General features: G+C 44.3%; 1 protein-coding gene across 1 annotated transcript in view; it reads right to left on the bottom strand.

Moving 5' to 3' along the window:
* LOC121281522 overlaps positions 1–11,457 on the bottom strand; it is a 68,995-nt gene extending 57,538 nt beyond the window's left edge. Inside the window, exons 1-5 of the mRNA XM_041194469.1 lie at positions 11,338–11,457; positions 8,767–9,521; positions 4,668–4,801; positions 1,739–2,466; positions 195–324 (exon numbers count right to left, since the gene is read on the bottom strand). Of these exons, the coding sequence (XP_041050403.1) occupies positions 195–324; positions 1,739–2,466; positions 4,668–4,801; positions 8,767–9,521; positions 11,338–11,422 (1,832 nt within the window). The 5' untranslated portion in view covers positions 11,423–11,457. The remainder of the gene's footprint in view (positions 1–194; positions 325–1,738; positions 2,467–4,667; positions 4,802–8,766; positions 9,522–11,337) is intronic.
* Between the last annotated feature and the right edge of the window lie 8,121 nt (positions 11,458–19,578).

Below are 19,578 nucleotides of genomic sequence, written 5' to 3'. Positions count from 1 at the left end.
TTAGCTTTTTTCAAAGAGACAGCATAGACACAATGGGCTGAATGGCTTCCTCCTATGCTGTATGGTCCTATGATTTTTCAGCACCCATTGTGCGACACCATTCTCTACACATTGTGATTGGTGAATGTTCTGATGATTCCCACACACCGCTATAATCAGGTAGCTTCAGCAACACTCTCTCTGTTGTGCAGTACCTTCTGCCCAAAGACCTATTCTGAGGCCAGACTGGTTCGAAAGGGAGTTCACTAGTTCTGCCTTTCCTTGTGGCTTGATGGTCTGCTTTGTCGAAGGCTCTCTGGACATCAGCACATTTATTAACTAGCTCTGAGAACAAAGGTGAGCAAAAAAGAAAAATGGATTAAATTACTTCAAAGAGTACACTAAGTTTCACAAATGACCCTCAAGATACTTCGAAAAATACAAAACTTGTAAAAATGAGAAGTAAATATCATTGGCTGGTGAGATAGCCGGTCAGCTCTCTGTTCAATTATTTGATGGGGAATTGCAACAGCTTCCCATCAAACTGGCCAATACTGGTGCAGAGTCTTTAGAAACCTTAAGGTGTATCTGCAGAGGCCAACAACAACTTATATTTGTCGCATCTTTGGTGTAATGAACCATCCCCAAGGTGCTTCACAGGAGCGTTATAAAACAAAATAAGACACCAGACCACATAGGGAGATATTGGGTCAGATCACCAAAAGCTTGGTCAAAGAGGTAGGTTTTAAAACATGTCTTAAAAAGGAGGAAAGTGAGAGAAGGCAGCTGAAGGCAAAGCCACCAATGATGGAGTGACTGAAATCAGTAATGCTCCAAGAGGCCAGAAGTAGAGGAGCTCAGAGATCTTGGTGGGTGACAGGCTAGGGAGGGCGATGCCATGGAGGGGCTTGAAAACAAGGATGACAAACCGAACCACAAACCAGGGTAAGACAAGGGGGCAGGTCTCCATGGACTACTATAACCCTTACAGGAATTGAACTCAAACTGTTGGCACCATTTAGCATTGGGGTCTAGCCATCTACCCTAGTGCCATAGAGCTAGATAGATTCTTGATAAGCAAGCAGGTGAAAGGTTACCAGGAATAGGTGGTCTTGGGGAGTTGAGGTTACAATCAAGCCAGCCATGATCTTGTTGAATGGTGGTGCAGGCTCAAGGGGTCTATTGGCCTAATCCTGCTCCTAATTCGTAAGCTTGCATGTTTGTATATGTTTGTTGAACTAATCAATCCCAACAGAGGTGGACATAAATCACGTACTTGTGTGGTTCTGCTACTCGACTATTAGCCCAGATTCCAAATCCCATCGTGGTAAGTTGTGAAATGGTTCATGAAAGCTCAGGACTTGTGCTATGTCCCCAGGGTCAAAAAGGCCTTACAAACTCAACATTAATGTCCATTAGAGCAGAGAACCTCCTTCTTCCCCCTCCCACCCCCTCCCTGCCCACCCAACCCAGACTGCCCTACACGGGACTCCAGTCTCACGCTGTACGCTTGACACAATGCCCTCAGGAGTTACCTAGCGAGTAACCCAGCTGTAAGTCTATTACAAAAAGACAAAAAATGGCCCTACTTTCTCAGGGCAACTAAAGAGTAGGCCATATAGGACGGCCTTGTCAGCAATACCTGTATTCTGAGATGAAATTTTAAAAAGAGGAATGGAATCAGTCATTTGAGTAAGGGCAGAAAATTGGAGAACAGAAATGGGGAAAGTGGACTAAAATACAAATTGTATTGACCTACCTTTGTGTTCATCTGGCTGGGTGTTGTCTGACACTTTGGGTTTTTTGTGCAGTCCTTGTTCTGTCAAAGGTTCAGAGTCACTCCACAGGAAGCTTTCGCTCAGGGAAGAGGAACTGCACAGCAGCTTATCCATTAGTTCCTCAATCTCCAGCTCAGGTTTATTGTCCACCGTCTTATCTTTGGGCGCAGCAGCTTCCTGTTGCTCTTCCCTCCTCTGAAGACGGGTGGGTGAGATTTCGAAAACACTCAGCGCCCTTGGTGACGCGACTGGGTCAGTGCCCGGGACGTTCTGCCGCCTCAGGCCACACCCGTCGGTCAGCTTGGATGCTGGGTCGGCCCGAGCGAAGCCACCCACATCAGCCGGCTTCCCCCCTTCGCTGCTGCCTTGGTGTCCAGCACGCTTCTGAGCCTCCATCTTCACACCCAGCCTCTTCGCTTCATTCTCGGTACGGTCACTGAGGGCTGTCGCCATGAAGCAAAGGGCCTCAATACGTTGCTGCCTGCTCCTGTGCCCGATGCTGCTGTTGAACGTAGCTTTGCAGCTCATTTCCCCCTCACAGTTTGTCAGAGGTGGAGGCCAGAGTTGACTGATGGGGGGTGGTGAAGGAGATGGTGGGGGGGACAGATGATGCGGCTCTAGGTCTTTAAGTCTCAATGGGCTACGTTTGCTGGATAGATAACCATGGAATGGTCCCTTGGTATAATTCAGCTGCATCTGGCACAACCCACTGTGTAACAAAAAACACATGGTTACATTTTACGACAAACGGCAGCACAATATAGGAGAGAATTCAATTTCACTGAGGGGTTCACTGTAGGACAGAAGAACAACATTTTTCCACAACGAGTGGTAATGGTTTGGAACTTGCTGCCTAAGAGGCTGGTGGAAACGTGGACAATCAAGGGGAAATTGGATGGACACTTGAGGGAAATAAACTTGCAGGGTTACGGGGGTTGAGCTGGGGGAAACTGGAATGGCAATGGAGAGCTGCCCTGGGCCGAACGGCCTCCTTCTGTGTCGTAAATGACTCTATGACTCAACGACATAATCTAATCATGGGGATTTTGGGGTTTAAGCCCAAATGCTTTGCAGCAAAGTCAAGATCGGACTTATTCTTTTGAAGTTAGCCTCCTCTACATGAGCGAAGAGCTCCTCTCAGAGCAGGAGGGTTCAGGTCGCAATTCCCCATTCAACACCAAGTTGACTGATCTCAGTCCCATCAGCGGGAAAAGGTACGACATTGGTCTAGGGAAAGATGGGGGGAGCGTGGTGGTGAATGGGGATGCAGTCTGATCATCACCCAGTAACCCTGGTTAGAGCAGAAGGTGGCCATTCAGCCCCTCAACCCCTCGAGCATTCAATTAGATCACGACTGATCTGTATCTGAACTCCTGCCTTGCTGCCAGAGCCCTTTAATACCCTTTGCCCAAGATTGCTAAGACCTGGTGTTTCTCACGATCCTTAACAGTTAAACAAACACCAATGTGGTGTCTCCATAGAGAAGGAGCCGAGGAAACTCAGTACCAGAGGCCGACAGATTGAGAACCATCACCTTGTGAAGATATTGGACGGTAGAGACAGCCATCAAACACTGAACTCCAACGAGTCAGGTGGGCGGTGATAGGTGAAGGAAGGACGGGAGAGGGTGACCTATGAGAGGGCGAGCAGGGCAGAGTGGGGTTAGGACATGGTGAAGAGAGGAGTGGTTAAGATTGGCAAAAGGTGATGTGGTGGGGATAGGAGGGGGAGGAGTGAGGGCACGAGGGGTGAGGATCATGACAGGGTGGGAGGGATGATGCAGTGAATTGTTGGGGGAAGGGGGCAGGGTGGAAAAAGAGGGTGATGATGCAAATTAAAACTAGTAAAGAACCAATTCTCAGTTGTACCAGAAACTGCTCCTTCCTCTTGTGTCTTCAACCAATTTATTGTCTCATGTTGCGAACTGTTGCGCTCCATGAGCTTAATCATGGTCTAAAACAATTAGTGGCTGCCATTGAATGGTTCTCAATAAGGACTGTGGTGCACAGCACGGGAGCAACAAAAGGGCACCTCACTTATAACAGAATGAAATTGGACAACCCAATTTATTACCCAATAAATTCATTTGAAGCCTGCAATTGGCATTTGACAAGCCATAATTTAACGCTTCAAAGGCAGGCAAGTGGATTACATCAGATATTATACCAGATGCATCACATGGAAGCAACATGTGTTTGTAAACCGGGACATCTCAGATCTTTCCTGAGGATACAATGCAAGCTGTTTTTTTACACTGGGTTGAAGTGCTGTGCCCGTGCCTCCAGCTCTCATTGCACGTGTCTCAATACCAGCCTGTGTTATGTCCCCGGCATACACTCACTCTGTCCACTAAGCCCCATGGCCAACAGGATGAATCTTCACAGCAGCTGCCTGGTTTACTCTGGAGATCTTGCTCATTGGGAGTTGGCAGCATTACTACAGGCCTCAAGCTGATAGACTCAGGGCAGTATTGAGGGAATGCTGCACTGTTAGAGGTGCTGTCTTTCAGATGAGACATTAAAACAAGGACTTGCCTGCACTCTCAGGTGGACATAAAGACCCATGGTACTATTTTGAAGAGCAGGGGAGTTCTGCCCGCTGTACTGGCCAATATTTATCACTCAACCAACATCACTTAAAAACAGACAATTTGGTTGTTATCTAATGCTGTTTATGGGAACTTGCTGTGCATAAATTAGCCACTGTGTTACCTACATTACAACAGTGACTACACTTGAAATGTACTTCATTGGCTGCAAAGCACTTCTGAGGATGTGTATGGTGCTATAAAAATACATTGAAAAGCAGATGCTCGAAATCGGAAATAAAAACAGAAAATGCTGGAAAAACTCAGCAGGTCTGGTAGCATCTGTGGAGACAGAAACAGAGTTAATGATTCCAGTCAATGACCTTTCATCGACAATTGTTTTCAAACTCCGACTTGACTTTGATGAACAGTATCTTTCCACCAAGTCTCGAGGCCCCGTGTTGCCCTGCACTGGTATCCCATCATTAACCGCTTCAGCTGCACCCACTGTGTTCTCCTATTAGGAAGAAGTGAGAAAGTCAATCATAAATTTGTTTTACTTTCCAGTATGAGATACCCAAATATCTTTTTAAGTACAACCCCCTCAACCAAGTTACAACAAAGTTTAGAATATAAGCTGCCTGTTGTGGTTACTATTTCAATAAAAGCAATATTTGAGCATCCCTGATTTTAATCACTCCGTGCCTTCAACTGCCTGGGGCCTGTGCTCTGGAATTCCCTCCCTAAATCTCTACCTCTCTCGCCCTTCCTTAAAACCTACCTCTCTATCAAGCTTTTGGTTGTCTGCCCTAACATCTGGCTTGTGTGTGCTCCTGTGAAGCACCTTGGTACATTTTGGTATGTTAAAGGTGCTAGATGAATCAGGTTGTTGTTATTACAGGTTGCATCAATTAGGGAGGTACATAGTAACAAATAGGAATAGGCCATTCAGCCCATCGGGCCATTGTTCTGCCATTCAATTAGATTATTTCTGATCTGTATCTTAACTCCACCTTCCCATCTTGGCTCATAACCCTTACACTGTACCCTTACCTACAAACCTCTGTCTTGAAGTGTTTAGTTTTAAAAAAATCACCCTTGTAATTAGAGGAAATGAGAACAAAAAGGTGTGGCTTTTATCCCCAGTTTTACAGTCATCAGACAACACAGCTTCTTGACAGCACATCCTTGACCCATGACCATCCCTCCTGTTAAAAGTTACAGCTCATGTCCCTGTACATTTGTAGTTGCTGAAAATTACACAGCAGGAAACTGACCAAAGAAATTAATCAGTGGGTTACATGTGCAGGAAGCTTCCCATCAGAAGTCCGAATCTTTGTCCTAATTATCAACCGACTGTGTGTGCTACATCTGATGCACAATATTTCCACTACTTTCCATTGTTCTACTCTTCATATAACCAATCAGCAACAGTTAGCACCATAATATAGAAGCAGGAGTAGACCCTCGATCCTGCTTCACCATTCAATACATTTCTCTCAAACTTGAGAGAATTATAGGCCCAATTTACTCAGCCTCTCTTCATAGGACAACCCTGTCATGCCAGGAACCAATCTAATAAGCCTTTCCTGAACTGTCTCCAATGCAAGTAAATCCTTCCTTAGATATGGAGACCAAAACTGTGCAGTACTCCAGGTGTGGTGTCACCAAAACCCTATCATACTCTACTATTTGGACTCCTGGGTAACTCCCCAAACTCTGACCAATAAAAATAAGGCTTTATTTAAGAGGGCTGTTGTCTCACGAATAAATGTTTGCCAAACTTTTCCATCTGTAAACAAACACAGATAACAAAGACATATCACTGGATCCTTTCCTTACATCGCCTTCCATTCCAAATAAAATAAAATGGTCCAGTAACACTTTACAGAACAATATTATACTTCGGGTTTCACTGATTGTTAAAGCAGTGAACAAATGAATATGGCAACACACAAACAACCCCATGAGCCTGTTCTGCCATTCACTTTGAAAAGTTTAGATCGGTGCCTTAACCTCACCCACCTGCCTTCATTCCATAACCTTTTAATGCCAAATACAAAAATCTATCAATCTCAGCTTAAAAATTTTCCAATTGACCCCCAGCCCCAACAGCTTTTTGGGGAAGAGAGTTCCTGATTTCCACTATCTTTTGAGTGAAGAAGTGCTTCCTGACATCATCAATGAACAGAGAATGCTGGAAAAACTCAGCAGGTCTGGCAGCATCTGTGGAGAGGGAAACAGAGTTAACTTTGAATCCGTATGGGTCTTCTCTCAACTCAAAATGTTGACGCTGTTTCTCTCTCCACAGATGCTGCCAAACCTGCTGAGTTTTTCCAGAATTTTCTGTTTTAATTTCAGATTTCCAACATCCGCAGTAATTTGCTTTTATCATCCATGAACAGCTTGACTCTGAAACTAAGGTTTTCCCCCCTTGCTCTGGGCTCCCCTCACCAGAGGAATTGGTTTCTCTCCAAACACCCTTGAAATTCCTTTAATCATCTTAAACACTTCCATTAGATCACACCTTAATCTTCTATAACAAGATAATACAAATCAAGTTTATGGCAAACTGTCCTTAGCTGCTCAATGAGATATGTCTTGAATTTATGTAGCATCTTTCATTACCTCAAGAAATCCCAAAGCGCTTTACAGTCAATGGTTACAGCACAGTTGGAGGCCATACAGCCCTTCAAACACATGCCGAGTCTCTACAAGAACTACTATGCTAGCCCAAATACTCTCACCCTTTACCTGCACCCCTGTAATTTTTTCCCTTCTGCTTCTTATCCAATTCCCTTTTCAAAACCATGGTTGAATCTTCCTCCACCGTCCTTTCAGGAAGAGCATTCCAGATCATAGCCACCCACCATGTAAAAAAAGATGGTCCTCATGTTGTTTTTGGTTCTTTTGCCAATCATTTTAAACATTGTCCTCTGGTTCTCAATTCTTCTGCCAATGGAAGTAGTTTCTCTCTATCTGCTCCCCTCATGATTTTGAACACCACATCACATCTCCCAACCTTCTCTTCTCAAGATAACAACCCCAGCTTCCCCAATCCATCCATGTCACGTATGTACCTCATCCCTGGAATCATTCTCACAATCTTTTCTGCGTCCTTTCTAAAGTCCTCACACCCTTCCCAAAATGAGTCCAGAATTGGACAATGAAGTACTTTTGAAGTGGAGCCACTGTTGTAATGTAGGACACCCAGGAGTGGCAGTGTCACTATTGAGTGAGGAAGGAAGGGGAAGATGGAATCTTCTCAGCATGCTGGCCCTCTGGATTAAAGGGCTGGGGGGGGAACATCCAGAGACAAGAGGTCGATTGTCTCATCCCCTGTGCTAACATCCCAAACGGAGATCAGCTAACGCACAGGCCTGAGATTGGAAACTGCCATGTTTCTGTCCTGGAGGATTCAAGACCACACTATGATATAAAACTTCCTCCTGCCACTGTAAGTTAGCAACACAGCAGGGCAGCAGTCACTCAATGGCTTGCGAGCTGCCTTCTCTTGATTTCACTAGAAAAAGTGATTAAGGGAAAACACCCAGATGTGTTTCTGGTCCAGCCAGCACATAAGGGACCAATTTTGACCTCAGCATCAGAAAGCTGGTAGGATTGTGTGGAACACTAGTTTCACACGCAGGTTGAGTTTTGGCTTTGTTCGTTGCAGGATGCGGTCGCTGCTGAAGGAAGCATACATCTCCCATTCCCAATTTACTCTCTGCGGCAGTAATTACAGAGGAAAATTGAGCATTCCAACCCAATAGACAGTGGGGTTCCCATTCAGCGGGTTAGAAGCACCCTCATAGTGACCAGAGGAAATCTTTCCTGCAGCTGTACATTTACCACTGAATTATTAAACACGTCTCCAGCTATTTATCAAAAGAACATACTGTAATAATCCACTCAGGGCAAATATAAACAAGGCCAGCACATCAGCCAACACCAAATGGTCTTAATATTTTTGGGCTGTGGGTGGTTGAGAGCAGGGGCAGAAAGGTGGGGGAGGAGAAATTTCCCAAAATAATGAGTTGCATCACGTATGATTAACACATGAAGATCGATACTCATGAGTCAAGTCAGTGAAATAAGAAGAAATAATTAATATAACCAAGCTTATGGTCGCTATACCCTATTTTCCCCTTTCATTTTATTACTCATTCTCGGAATGTGGGTGTCACTGGCAAGGCCTATCCATCCCGGTTACCGCGAGAAGGTGGTCCAGCCCTTTGATAAAACAGAGTGGCTTGCTAGACCTCATCAGGGGGCCGTTCTGAATGGTGTGGGAATTGAATCAGAGGAAGGCCCGACCGGGCAAAGAGGGCACCAGTGAACCAGCCAGGCTTTTACGAGGGCCTAACAGCTTCATGGCCACTTTTACTGGCACCAGCTTTTACGGCTCCCATTTTATTCCTTATGCTGACTCCAGATTAAAATTTGATAATTGTGAAATGTTGTTTTGAGCCAAGAACTCACTTGCTTCGCAGATTCTTTTCCTCCAGCCAATGAATTGCCCCTTTGGTTCCCTTTTGTTTTCTTTGAGAGAGCCTCTTTTTGTTTCTTATAGACTTCCTGCAGTCTTTTCTTCCTCATCTCCATGGCTTGCTTTACTGAGAGTTTCTGTTCCCTCTCTTTCTTCTTGCGCTCGACCAGCTGCCTGCTCATATACTCACGGACTTCATCTGCGTTGTAACTGCGGGCCAGTGGAGATCGCAGATGCTCTTCAGTCCCTGCCCCTCTCTCCTCCTGATTTTCTGTGCCAGAATTGTTCAGAAACGGGCTAGAGGAACACACTCTGCTTTTCCGAGGTGAAACACTTCTTTTGTTGCCAGGACATGATCCTGATCTTAGGTTGAAATTTCTCGGAGGGTTGGTGCTACCAGGATTTGGGCTAGTCGGATGGCCTTTATGAGATGAAAGATAGTTATGTCCCTTAGGACTTGCAAGTGCCCTCTGACTGTCTTCACCATACTCTCTTTCGAGGTTTGGGCTGCCACTTCCCATTTCCCAGGAAGAGTTTTGATTCCCACCAACATTTTTTTCTGATTGTAGGCCATCTAGGATTCCAGTTACCTGTACAGCCTCCAGCCCAGGCTGGTCAGATTCCATTAGACCAGTTTGAACAGAAGTACAACAGTGATCGCCTTCTTTCGGAATACAGAATCTTCGTCCGGGGCTCTTTGCAAACGAAGTGGATCGGTCATGCTCCATTGGATCTTTTACTTTCTGGTCTGTTTATTAAACAAAAAAGTAATTAGAAACTTATGGAAATGAAACTGAGACAATGGATAATGAGCCTAAGGTAGAAAGCAAGAGTATGGCACGCCCAAATTTGATTGACACAGGACAGACCAGGAAGAGGATATGGGTGGTTTTTGATGTTTTAGTTGCTGGAATCATTCATCGGTCTCAACTGAAAATTGTTGATTTAAAAAATCAGTTTTTAGCTTTTAGAAACAGACTATCCATTACGCAACGCCATACAGACTCCTCGCACCTAATTCCATGTAGAATTTGATCAAACTCCCTCCCTATATCCCTCGAATTAGCCTCCGTTCTTAGTTCTTTCAAAAGCATACTATAAACAGATGCTGGAAATCTGACATCAAAATAGAAAATTCTGGAAATACTCAGCAGGTCAGGCAGCATCTGTGGGGAGAGAAACAGAGTTAACGTTTCAGGTTGACCACCTTTCATCTGATGAAATGCAAATTGCTACTGCAGAATGCTATTCAATTGGCTCAATCATTTTCATAGATCAGTAAAGTGTAGCTGAGGTGGCTTATCTTCACTCCAGGGTTGAAGTTTTCAACTCACTTCATAGCATCAGTTTTAAAGGGGGGGGTGGCTGGGTGGTATAATAGTAAGGTTACTAAACCTAGTAACCCAGGGCCCTGGACTAAAGAGTTCAAATCCCACTACGCCAGATAGGGAAATTTGAATTTAATTAATTAATTTGGAATGAAAATGCTAGTCTCATTAATAATGATCATGGAACAATCAATTATTGTCAAAAACTCATCTGGTTCGCTAATGATCTTCAATGGAGGAAATCTGCCATCCTTACCCAGTCTGGCCCACGTGACTCCAGATTCACAGCAATGTCGTTGACTCCTAATTGCCCTCTGAAATGACCTAGCAAGTCACTACAGAAAAAAAAAACTGTGGGTTGTTTGGAAGCATTTCAGAGAAGGTTCACTCTGGGATGAAGGGATTGTTCTTATGGAAAGGAAAGGTTGAGCAGGTTGGGCCTATACTCATTGGAGTTTAGAAGAGGTGATCTAATTGGAAATTATAAGATTCTGAGGGAGCTCGACAGGGTAGGTGCTGAGACGATGTTTACTTTTGCAGGAAAATCTAGAACTAGGGTGTACAGTTTCAAAATAAAACAGAGGTAAGGAAGAATTTCTTCTCTGAGGGTCTTTAGAGTTCTATTCCCCAGTGAGCAGTGGAGGCTGGGTCATTGAACATATTCGAGGCTGAATTATATCTATTTTTGATTCACAAGGGAGCCAAAGGTTATGGGGAGGGGCAGGTAGAAAAGCAGAGTTAAGGCCACAATTGAATCATCCATGACCTTATTGAAAGGTAGAGCAGCTCGAGAGACGGAATGGCCTACTCTCATTCCTATTTCTTATGTTCACTGCTTGCTTAGCAGCCTTTCAAGAAGGCAGCAATTAGGGATGAGCAATAAACGCTGGCCTTGTCAGCAATGCACAATTTCCAAGAATGAATTAAAAATATAGCTTATTACAATGGAACCTCAAAGTATCCATTTCAATGAAGGAGACACAATAGGTGGGTCATCAGGAGTGCCATTTTAGCACATCTACACCCCAGGCTCTCACGTGGAGACAATTACAATCCTAATAAAAGAAACATGATACAGTTATAATCGGCAAGAAAAGGAATTTAAGAGAAAAAAAAAGCGTGCAGTTAAGTGAAATTTGAAGATGCCACACCATTTTCTCACAGAGAAAAGCAACAAAGTGGACATTAGCAGGCAAAGCCATTTTTTAATTTTTTCAAAACATTTTTGAAAATTACCTGACGGGTCACAGTCGTTCTTGCCCTCGGGATCCAGAGTCTTGGCCAAGAAGTTTGAAAGTTTAGGAGGTGGACCAAGCAACATCCTGACCAACCTCTGGCCTTCTCTCCATGCAAAAATGCCAGAAGTGGGGGATTCTGATAGAAAGACAAGTGACTGGGGTTAGTTTGGAACAAATGTTTGACAAGTTGATCTCTGCAGTAAAGGTGACAGGGTGCTGTTTTCTTTAGTCCTGTTTCCTTTTCCAATGGTTTACCAGCTGTTCCTGTAACTTGGAACTTAGATCTACAACCTAGATATGACATTCCTATCTGTACACTTTGATACAGAGGTGCATGTTGAGGGTTAACAACTACCTCGGTTGGAGCAATCTGCTTACGGTACTTATTATGACGTTACCAAATAATTGTCACACAACACTTTACTAACAAGCAGCACATGAAATGGCAAATAATGGAAGTGAAACACATCACAAACATAATGAGGATGGAATTGTCAACTGAGCCCATCTCATTCTCCCAGTCTGACTTAAATCAGAGTTATAGAATCATAGAGTCATTATAGCACAGAAGCAGGCCATTCAGCCCATGTTGAGTCATGTTGGCTCTCTTTAAGGCAATTCGGTCAGTCCATTTCCCTCACTCTATCCCTGTAGCCCCGCAAGTTTAGTTCCCTCACATGTCCATCCAATTTTCCTTTGAAATCAGCAATAGTCTCCTCCTTGTGGGCAGCAAGTTCCAGGTCATTACCACTCATCACATAAACAAATTCTTCCTCACATCCTCCCTGCATCTCTTGCCCAAAACCTTAAACCTGTGTCATCTAATACTTGTATGATTAGCTCATGAGAACAGCTTTTGTCTATCTTATCTAAACCTGTCCTAGTTATGTATACCTCTATCAAATCTCTCCTCAATTTCCTTTGCTCCAAGGAGATCCCTTTGGTGGAAGAGAATGGGAGATTTTTTCAAACTTTCACCTGTTAGCTATTGCCTTAAAATATCTCTTCCCACCTTTTTCAGTACGTAAGCCAAGAATACTAGGAAGTTCTCAGATGTTCTCTTTTCTGGACATCAAAAACAAAATGTCACATGCAACTTTCTGATCAACACTGGAAATTGTTACAAATCAAACACTCTTTTCCAGGTACCATGCACTAAGAGGGTGTTGGTGACCAAGGACTTCCATTGGGTTGGTCCATAATTATGCTAGGCAAAATACTGCAGTGGTTTACCGTTACCTTCTGCCCTCAGTATGGCTAATCAGGAAACTCTCCTGCTCTTACCATCTACCGTCAGCCATACTGGAAGGATTAACAGGCTGATAATCCACTTGTTTGATCACATTACGAATGTACCTTCTGTGGCCATCAAGTCCTGAAATGGGATAGGGATGCTACCCACTGCGCCAAACTTACCACATCAACACAATAAGTATATTAGACAAACTTTACCTCCTGCATGCTGAGATACAAGATTATTACTTGTATTAAGAGAGATTTTTAGTCAATTGGATCCAAGTCTCGCAACTCATTTTGCTACTTTTAGTCATTTAGCTATCTGTGTTCCGAGACATCTTTGCTCCTCTACATTTAGTTTCTTGCCTTCCAAGGAATAAAACACAGTCTCCTTGTTTTTTTTTTAATTTTCATCCAAAATAAAACTGCCTCACTGCACTGTATCAAATTTAATTTTCCACTGATCCACCCAATCTGCAAGTCTGTACATCTTCCTGTACTTCAAGGCAGCTTTCCACATTACGAGAGGGTGAGAGGATTACCTTGATAGGAGGCAACAAAACTAGGGTGCAAGAATTCAAGGGGGCACTTGGGAGGCTAGGCATGCAGGATTGTAGGGGAAAGGGCAGACACCTCAGATTGTGATGGACAGAGGCCAGTCTAAAGAGCTTTAGGGGATGTAACCATCGAGGTAGTGAAGGTCTGAGTTAGGGTTTCGCTATAGGAAAAGAAACAGGTAATTCAGCCCTTCGAGCCTCTTCTGCCTTTCAAGTAGTTCATGGCAGATCTTAGTTGCATATAACCCTTAAATTCACAAAAATCTATCATTCTCAGTTTTGAAATTTTCTATTGAGTGCCTGTCTCAACAGCTTTTTGGGTGAGAGTTCCGGATTTCCACTACTTTGTGTGTGAAGAAGTGCTTCCTGGTATCACCCTGAATGGCCTAGCATTAAGTCTAGGGTTATGTCTCCTTGTTTTGGACTCCCCCACCAGAGGAAATAGCTTTTACCTATTTTCCCTACCAAGTCCTGAGGAGAAGTATGGGTGAGTGTACATCCGTAATGCCAAAAAAACACCTTGCATTTATATCGCACTTTCCACTACCAACCAACATCTCAAATTGCTTTACAGCCAACAAAGTTGAAAGGACTCAGACAGATGTTATGTGTGTCATGGAGGGCCAAGTGGACAACGAGTGGTGCTCAAGAAAGCTGGTGTTAACAGGTGCTTGTTTGGGGCAGTGATATCAGGGGAGCTCGCATATTTTAGAAACATTAAGCAAATATAGAGAAGTGTTTGGTAAAACAGGTAATGCAAAGCAAAGCCACCTGGAAAACACACAATGAAAACTCAAAGGTGCCAAGGATGAATGATATCAGAATGTGGACTGGCCTCTCTATGGGACAGGCCGTGAGGGCAGTGGGGAGAGTAGAAATTAGGTGGCGAAGGATTGGTCATAATGCGACCAACCCTTGGAAGGTGGATGAAAGACAAGACAAATAGTCAATGTTATAATATAAGAAATGCAGCAGTCAATTTGTGCACAGCAAGCTCCCGCAAACAGCAATGTGACAATGATCAGATAATCTGTTTATGGCGATGTTGGGTTAGAGATAAATACTTGCGCCCATGCACCAGAGAGAACTCCCCCGCTCTTCTTCAAAATAGTGCCATGGGATCCTTTACATCTAGTGGAGAGAACAGACACGGCCTCAGTTCAACAGCTCATCTGAAAGACAACGCCTCCAATAGTGCAGCACTCCCTCAGTACAGGCAACAGGAAAGTTTATACCTACAATCACTACAGATGGCCTTAAGCAATACAGTGAGAAGCTGGTGTCAGGATGCAACAGAATGCAGAGGGCAAACCAGGAAAAACTGATGCAGCCGGAGCCAAAGGCATGTAGGCGCTGATGGAGGCGGAAAGTGGTTGGGTTGTGGGGGGAGCGGCATTAATACTGTCTCACTCTTCATAGGAAGCACGAGAGTGAAGAAACATAAAAGGTGACTTTGAGGTATCCTTATCAACAACCAGGGCTCCAGTAAAACATCAAAATAAAATAAATGGACAAGTTCAGAAAGTGAAAACGCTAACAACTCTGTCGCGTGACTGCAAAAATAACATTTTAAAAAATTCTATGATTATTCCCATTAAATCCGGTGGCCCTGGAAACATGATCTTTGAACTGCAATCCATCTATGAGCAGCACTGCTCTGACATCATGCCTGACAGAAACAAATGGCCAATAAAAACCCTCTGACAGTGGCAGTTACAATGATAAATGCCACTTGTGTCATAGCCTCACCACCCGGTCTCCAAGGGAAAGCCAGGCAATCTTTTTTTTTTGCAGCAATCTGTTAGAAGAAATCATTTTAATGCATTTCAAAGCAGCGCAGTAAGGCTGGAATACACAAAAGGGTTATAATGTTCTGTGCTGCCAATTCAATACATTATATTCTAAGATTAACCTTCCTCATTTTCCCTGGTTCGACCTCTCTGAAGAAATGCAGTCGCTCATATAATACTGTAGCTCAACTGTACTGAGCCGCAGTCAGCAATTGCACTTTTGTGCTTGCCTGCCTATATATTCCACAGTTATTCCACAGAATTAAACACCAACACTATATCAAGGGCTGTCATCCTGTGCACTGAGTTGCTCAAGAGAAAGAAAGCAATTCAATTTGACAGTTTTTCTCTCTCTGTCCATCTCCCTGGCCTCTCCTTTGTGAGCCCCAGATCCAACAATAGATCTGTACTCCAAGCTTTGCATCAATGCCCAGAGAGACAAGGGGCAACACCTACAATAATTTGTATTTATACAGCACCCTTGATGCAGCAAAACATCTCAAGCTGCTCCACAGGAGTGTAGTCAGAAAAAACGTTTGACCCCGAACCACATAGGGAGATTTGAGAGCAGATGAACAGAAGCTTGGTCAAATAAGTTTTAAGGAATGTCTTAAAGGGGGAAAGTGAGCTAGAGAGGCGGAGAGGTTTAGGGAAAGTGTTCCAGAACCAGGGCCTTGCCTGCTGAAGGCACAGTCACCAATGGTGGTGTAAGGGAAACATGCTTTACAAGCGGACTGAAATTGAAGGTGTGCAGAGGTTTGGGAGGATGTAGGACTGGAGTAAGTTACAGAGGTAGGAAGGGTTGGAGGGATTTGGACACCCCGGGTTGGCCTCCCGAACGCCTGTGGGGGCGAGGTCAGATGTGTGCCACTTTGAAAATAACACTCCCAGGTGGTGTGTCAGTGTTCTAACACCCCTCTGGAGCACACTGCAAATTTCAAAGCGAGGATGGGGGGATTGAGGGGAGCTGCAAACCCACACGCCTCGAATTAACTGCCCGTTAATCTCATTGAAGAGCTTGTTAACAGGTTGGGGAGGGAGAGAGGGAAGTTTTCACACTGGCAAGCACGAAGGGCAAATGATCTGGGTTAGGTTAGTGCAAACCTTTCGGAAGCACGGCGGGTACCCATAAAGCGATGATGATGCTGCTGGATTTTTTGGAAAGGAAAGGGTTATCCGAATGGAGCTGCCAAGGTGGTGGCACTAAGTTGTACCTTGTGCTTAACCATTTTGCCACTTCAATGCAACACTGAGGCTGCTGGCATTCTGCCACTCTCCTGCTCCAGCCTGCCAAGCAATGGCAAGCCCAGTCATAGCTGCCATCTGCCTTGGGGCATTGCCCTCCAGAGCCAGTTTGTGCCTCCGGGCAGTGTCCGGCACCACTAATTGGACGCCGACCTTGCCTTGGGGCCCAATTAGGGGCCTTGCATTCTGAAATAGCATCGCATCAGCAGCACAGACACAGGGTTGGGACCCAAAATGACCCAGCAGTTAGGTTGCCAATCCCGGGTGAATTAAGGCATTGCTGCAACAGCGAACATAGGGATGATGGGTGAATGGGACTTAGCATTCCTGTTGAGCACCTCTGTTGGGGAGTGACAGGTAAGGGGGAGGTGGGCTGAAAATGGGTTCCTATACCACAATCTGAATCCCACTGGAAACATATAAATCTGGAAGACTTACAATGAGGGGCAGACTTCAAGCAATTTATGAATGGCATTTTGAATTCCAGGAGGCCTTAAAATTCTGTGGTACCCGAAGGAATACCCATGCTCCTGCTGGTCCCAGAAAGAATGTTAACAAAACAAAAAATAACTCTGTTGAATCTTGAGGCCTGGCTCCTCTTCCAGAAGGGTTTGGCCAAGAAGCAAAGCCCTAATCACTTCTCCTCCCCACCCCTCACCTCTGCAAAGGCCTGTGGTAAAATAAAGATGGAACCCACTGGAAAAGAACAGGATCTGCGCAGACATGTACCAAGGGCTATTGTAACTGCCCACCACCTCGTTCAAAGTCACTCCTCAAATGTGTAATAGTTCGCTTGTTTTGAAATGCAGGTCACAAAGAAACACAGGCAATGCGGAGGCCAAAGGATGAAAGGTCTGGGGAAGGTGCTGGAAATGGAGACAGGTGGAAGTGAGGAAGAGGGGAACCGAGCCAACTCTTTCCTTTAATAAAATACCAATTTGAATGACTGGCGTCACTGAAAGAAAACTAGAGGAGTTAGCAAACGTGCCTGCTTTTTAAAAGCGCAGAAACAGTGAACGACAGATTATCAATTACTTATCAGATTACAGGAAAATGTGGTTCTTGGGTGTCCACGATGTACTCCAGCCTCTCTGATGCCCACAAGTGGTGGAAGGCCGGGAGTATACTGGCACGCTCCTTCCCCAAGGATGCCCAGGCAGGCAGTCAGGCTGGACACAGGGAGCAACAAGGCAAGGCTAAAATCCTAGTCATGGCTGATATGCTAGTCTGGCCTAGGGTACAGTTTATTAGTGCCTCATCCAAGTGTCAGTTATTAACATGTCAGTCTCATCAGTCTCTCCTGCAAATTGCAGCTGATACTGGGTCAATTGTGAATTTTAAATCTGAGATTGATGGATTTCTATTAACCAAAGGGATTAAGGGATATGGGGCAAAGACAGATAGATGGGGTTAGGTCACAAGTCAGCCATCTCAGTAAATACCAGAACAGGCTCGAGGGGTTAAATGTTCCATTTCTGCTCTATGTTCCTAACATTTGCTATTGGGCTGCATGAGGTTCATGGGAAACCCCAGTCCTGCCCTCACTTGATATTTTCACACACAGACTCCCAGTTGGAAGTTGCTGGATCGCAATCAGGAATAAGAACATGGCAATTTTCCCTTTTCCTAATCCTAGCATGGTTCCAAAAAATGGAATTCAGTACAGACTGGGGAACAGAATCTGGGAATTTCCTAGCCTGCACAGGTCAACCAATCTCTGTGCCATTGGCATAGCTTCAAAGGTGCACTGACAGTGACCTTTGCCCTTGATATTTGACTTCCCATGCAAGTTGGAAACAAATTGAAAAGTTTCAACCAATGGATACACATCCCCCAAAATCATATTTCTTACATTTAAATCTTATTTAGCTATTTAAAAAGGTCTTTCACTATCAAATGTCAAACCCTAATTCCCACTATGTAACATTGTAACTGTAAAATTCGGATCAAACTAAATCCTGTTTGTCTCTCGGATTAGGTTTGTTGCATTAGAGAAGTCAGACACATATCTTATACAAATCTTCTTTCATTAAATGTTTACTTATATAATATTTCAACACTTGGCTCTCAAAAAACTGCAGGTGTGTGTTCCGAATGACAAAACCACACTGCAGATAATCCCGAGGCAGCGTACTGGTACCTAGCCAACATCTTCTTCAAAGCTCAACACAGTTTGGTTGCCAAGACTTGAAAAGGGTTACAGATGTGGGATTTTGACCATTGATAAACAAGAAAGCAGATATAAAATTGACTGGCAGGAAAGGAACAGCTCGTCCATTGCGCCTGCCTCAACATCTCCTGTGTGAGGATAAAATAGCTAAACTGTACTTAGATGGTTTGCTGATTGTGAGTCCTCTAAAAGGAAAGTGCATTTATATAGCACCTTTCATGATCTCAGTACATCCCAAAGCAGTTTGAATTAAATCTGAAGTATGGTATCATGTAGAAACCAATTTGCGCACAGCAAGTTCCCACGAACAGCAATGTGATAACAACCAGATCATCTGCAATTTTAATGACGCAGGTTAAAGGTCCAGGACACCAGGGAGATCTCCCCTGCTCATCTTCAGTGGGACCTCTCATATCCACTGAAAGGGGAGGTAGGGCCTCAGTTTAACATTTCATCCACAAGACAACACTTTTAAGATTGCAGCATCCCCTCAGTACTGCACTTGGGAGTACCGCCATAGACTTAGTGCTTACGTTTTTGGAGTAGGGTTTGAACCCACAAGGTTCTGACTCAGCAGGAAGAGTGCTAGCCACTAGGCCACAGCTGACACCCATGTGGCCGATCCTTACCTCCGATACATAAATGTAGAACTGTAGCCTCTGCCTATATTATGGCAAAAAATATATATTCAACGTAGGTTATGACTAACTTGGGCAAGTTTTTTGACTGCTTGCCTTCAACTTTTGCTGGTCTCTTCGGGCTTGGTGACTTTGAGGGGCTTCGAGCTTTTGTCTCCCGATTCCTACTGGGGTTCTTGAGGGAGTTTCTTCTCTGTTCTGGAATGGAAATTCAAAGATTCTTGGTATCTCTATATAATAAATGGACTGTATTGTATGGATAAAAAGAAAGGGGCAATAAGGCAGCAGTTCTGTACAATTGGAAGAGCAGTGAATTGCTCAAACGCAAAACCGAGTTCGCTATTAAAAACTGGGTTGTATAAGCAGCATACTGCGGCTTACGCAAATCATTAGGCCGCAGTTCCATTCCCAACCGAGTCATGCTTGGCTGATGTTCGCTGGCAGCAAGATAGTTACAATTATGCTCAACACTCACAGGCTAGTGTGATGGGAAATCAGGTGAAATTCCCTCTACTGACCCTTATCCTTACTAGAAAATTCATGCACTGGGGCATCATGCAAGTGCTGGGTCAGACTTGGGTGCAGACTTGGGAGCTATTATTC

This window comes from Carcharodon carcharias, chromosome 8 (genome assembly GCF_017639515.1).
Source record: "Carcharodon carcharias isolate sCarCar2 chromosome 8, sCarCar2.pri, whole genome shotgun sequence".
NCBI classification, from domain to species: domain Eukaryota; kingdom Metazoa; phylum Chordata; class Chondrichthyes; order Lamniformes; family Lamnidae; genus Carcharodon; species Carcharodon carcharias.
This window is presented reverse-complemented; position numbering and strand designations above follow the sequence as displayed.